General features: G+C 50.2%; 1 protein-coding gene across 1 annotated transcript; it reads left to right on the plus strand.

Moving 5' to 3' along the window:
* The first annotated feature begins 2,930 nt into the window (after nt 1-2,930).
* Nucleotides 2,931-3,626, plus strand: HDGFL1 (HDGF like 1). The gene has a single exon (XM_061194871.1). The coding sequence runs from the start codon at nt 2,931-2,933 to the stop codon at nt 3,624-3,626; it is 696 nt and encodes a 231-aa protein (XP_061050854.1).
* Nucleotides 3,627-3,979: the final 353 nt, after the last annotated feature.

A 3,979-nucleotide genomic window follows, 5' to 3' on the forward strand; every position in this document is an offset into this window, starting at 1 on the left:
CCATGAACACTACTTACCTACTGTTCTCACTTTGAGCAAAAGAGAGACAATAACTAAGAACAAGTTGGTTTCAAGGGTAAAAGTAGCAAAGATCCTACTATTTAATTGCATCATGGAGCATGCAAGTGTAAGAGGACGGGAATACCTGTGAAAGTGGTATCCAACTCTAAATGCATTAAGCTTTTTGCTCAACCTTCCTCTTATTCTCCCCTTTTAGTTTTTTTTTTTTTTAATATTTATTTATTTATTTATTTATTTTATTTTGGCTGTGCTGGGTCTTAGTTGTGGCATGCGGGCTTCTTAGTTGTGGCATGGGGGCTTCTTAGTTGTGGCATGTGGGATCTAGTTCCCTGACCAGGGATTGAACCCGGGCCCCCTGCATTGGGAGCGTGGAGCCTTAACCACTGCACCACCAGGGAAGTCCCTCTCCCCTTTTTGGAATTAGCTACCATTAGGTGATAAATCTAGTCGAAGAATGCTGTTTTAAAAATAATATTTCCAAAGAACGAGAACTTTTATGTTGTTTCATACAGAAGTTGTGCTGGATATGTAATTCCATATGTAATATGGAATTCCATGTGTAGTATAGAATTTGGCTGGCGGATAACTTTTCTTCATTCTTCAGTGTCCTTATTCATGACTCTACTCCTTTTGACATATTTTCCCTTCATTTAGCCTAATAATAATAATAGCCTGATCCCATCCATAATGAAATTCTACGTCATACTTGTTAGTACATCATAGAACTTTATACCCATTGTCTGGACTTTCATACTCATAATCTCATTAATATATGTAACAATCCTGAGGGAAATTCTAAATATTACTTTAAACATCTTAAGATCATGTAACAGAGGCTCAGAAATATTATCTATTCCCAGCTTTACAAGGCTGGTAAACAAATGAAGGATACTAGAATTCTTTCTATTACCTCTCCTGCTACTCCTCCCAAAAGCCTTGCCCTAATAACCACACTCCCATTGGTTTCTCCTAGAATTCCTTCAATATTTATGTAAGAACACATGATTTAGCACTTGAAGACTAGCTTGCATTTCTCTGTAATGAAGTCCCTGATGCTTTCGCTCTTAAATTATATTTTAAAGTCCTCAAAAATCAGCATCTTTTGTGCCAGCCCTTAGCACCACACACAGAGTATTAGTGGGTAATGGGTAGAGGTACAAAAATGACATTCCTTTGCCTAATAGAATATCTATTACCCTTTGTAGATCTGGATCGTTCTTTACTAGATCCTCTTGCCTCTACTTCCTGACTTTTTGTTTCCGCCTCAGATCCCTACCTGTTCACCTGCAGTGATTCAACTACCCAACAATCTTTGATGTTTGGCTTATACCCATGTGATCCTTTTGCTGAAGATCACTCTCAACTAGAGCAGCTGTAGTCGAGGCCTTCCGACTACAATGGCACAACTAAGTACCCTTTCTGGGCATGTGTCGATGTTACTTAATTGGTAAAGTTGTAGATATTTGTGGGGCAGATAAGTGTTCTAAGAAAATGGCTTGACAGAAGAGCTAAAAGAAGTTGTTTAGAATTATCAAAGTCTATCGTACTTGTTTTGCCTTGTTGGGAGAAGAGAACTTCTTTTGCCCACAGCAGGTCTCCACCACCCAGAGGTAAAATGGCTGATGCAACCCAGCAAACCAGAAACAAATTTGAGTTATATTGAAATGGGTTAGTGGTTCTAATTCTCCGCTGGTCACTGTTGGTTACACTAGGATAAAACATCTATGCAATTAAATACACGATTGATATTGAAAGGTCTTTGTCATAATATCCAAGAGTACTAGTACCACAAATTTGGCTAGGTTTCAGAGTGCAAGCTCACAGCCAGCTAGCAGGACTCAAAAAAGATACAGACAAATGTGTAACGACTGCAGTTACAGGGAAACTCCCATAATTATCACTTAAGGAGAACAAGTCTATTCTTAAAATAGGCTCTCAGCTGAAATGATTCTTTTTGAGTCTATAGCCCCCAGGAAGTTCTAGATAATGACAAGATATTTGATATGGGCAGACCTCTACCTAATTCTTAAGCCCAATTTCCCCCTCTCTATGAGGATACTGAGAGCATTTGACATCCTTTCCATGTTATAACCACCAAGAGATAAGAGTCTTATCTCTTAAAATATGCAAGAATCAATGAAAGGGTAAGGGCCATGCCCAGCATCCCATGTAAAGGAGGAAATTTTGACATGGCTGGTTTGACATGGTCATGAGGCTGCTCTATACATTTTGTGACCCCCCCCCAAAGTTTAGGACACCGGTTTCCAAGAGATGTGCACTCTAGACATCCTGTCAGCGTTGCTGACTCTATTCCTTTGCCTCCACTCTATTCTTGAATCCCCTTGCAGGCACCAGTGTTAGCTCTCAAGGAAATCAGAAAAGGGGTGAAACCACTGACCTAGGCATCTCCTGAGGCAAGAGTGGAGTTTTCTGTAATGAGCAGATCGGGGTCCCAACGGATACTGCAAATCTGCGCTAGCCTGTTACTAGTTTCATCAAAATGTGTGCTAATCGTGTCACTGCATTTTCTTGCCACCCTGCCCCATCTCTCCCTTGCTAGGCCACTCTGGCTGACACAGTAAACGATGCCACCTTCACAGCCGGGTGCCCTAGCGATTGATCCGCAGAGGATCCCCGTCAGCACAACCGCCAACCCGGGATACCCAAGCTCTTGGCTCTGTCGTTCTAGAAACCCCGGCGTCGACGGTGGGGTCCAACGGGCTTTGGGTCCCCGAGATAATGCACGCTTCGCGCTAGAACCTTCTCAGGGCGCCCGGGTGTGGCGCCCGGCGGTGCGCGCGGGAGCTCCCTCGGGGCGGGGCTTGCGCAGCCCGAGCCCAGCGGCCGCTAACCCCGCGCGCCGTCATGGGTCGCCCTTTCCGGCCGCTGCCGAGGCCGGGTCTGCAGCCATGTCGCTGTTCTGCCGGCGCAAGTACAGGAGCGGGGACTTGGTGTTCGCCAAGTTAAAGGGCTACGCCCACTGGCCGGCCAGGATCGAGCAAGCGGCCGAGGCCAACCGCTACCGAGTGTTTTTCTTCGGGACCCACGAGACGGCCTTCCTGGGACCCAAGCACCTCTTCCCGTACGAGGAGTCCAAGGAGAAGTTCGGCAAACCCAACAAGAGGAGGGGCTTCAGCGAGGGGCTGTGGGAGATCGAGAACAACCCCACCGTCCAGGCTTCCGATTACCAGTTCGCCCAGGGGAAGAGCTGCGCCGAGGGGCCCGAGCCAGAGGCCACCGAGGGCGGTGGGGACCCGGAGAGCCACACCGACGGCGGCGGTGGCGCCAAGCCGGGGGAGACGGGCGTCGACCCGCCGGCCAAGAAGGAGAACGAAAAGGGGCCGCTGAAGAGGAGCGCCAGGGACCCGCCGAAGGACATCCCCGAGCGTCCCAAGGAGGCTGATTCGGAAGAAGGGGAGGAGATGGAGGAGGCGGCCACCGCGGCGGAGGATGCGAAGCCGCTCCTCGTGGAGCTGGAGAACGACCGCGCCGCGTCCGGGTCGGGCCCAGCCTGGGGGCCGCCCCCGGGGGGGCAGGAGCGGGAGGAAGAGCCTGTAGAGAGAGAGGCCGAGGGCCCGGGCGTCGGAGGCCGCGAGAGCCAGTAGTCACCAAAGTTTCCAGAAGAGCCCCCGCCCCGTTCCTGCTGCGGCCTGGCTGTTACTGGGGGAACTGGCCACGGCCTGCAAACTGGCACCCCGCCCCCCCATCCCCCCCCCCCCCCGCTCTCCACCCACTCTCCCTTTCCACCCCCGGCCCTTGGGGACTGAGCTGCATGGGGCAGGCCACCAGGCCCTCACCTCTGTGCCCTCACACCCCTGGGATCTGAGTCGGGGCCTCTGCTCCCTGGGTTGAGATGAGACCACCGTGCCCCCTCCCTGCCTGCAACTGTTTGCCAGCGCTTCTGTTGGGGCCTGGACCGGCCGTTTCCCCCTCGCGACATCCCTCTGTTCCTCCCCTC

The sequence above is a fragment of the Eubalaena glacialis genome, chromosome 7 (assembly GCF_028564815.1).
Source record: "Eubalaena glacialis isolate mEubGla1 chromosome 7, mEubGla1.1.hap2.+ XY, whole genome shotgun sequence".
NCBI classification, from domain to species: Eukaryota; Metazoa; Chordata; class Mammalia; order Artiodactyla; family Balaenidae; genus Eubalaena; species Eubalaena glacialis.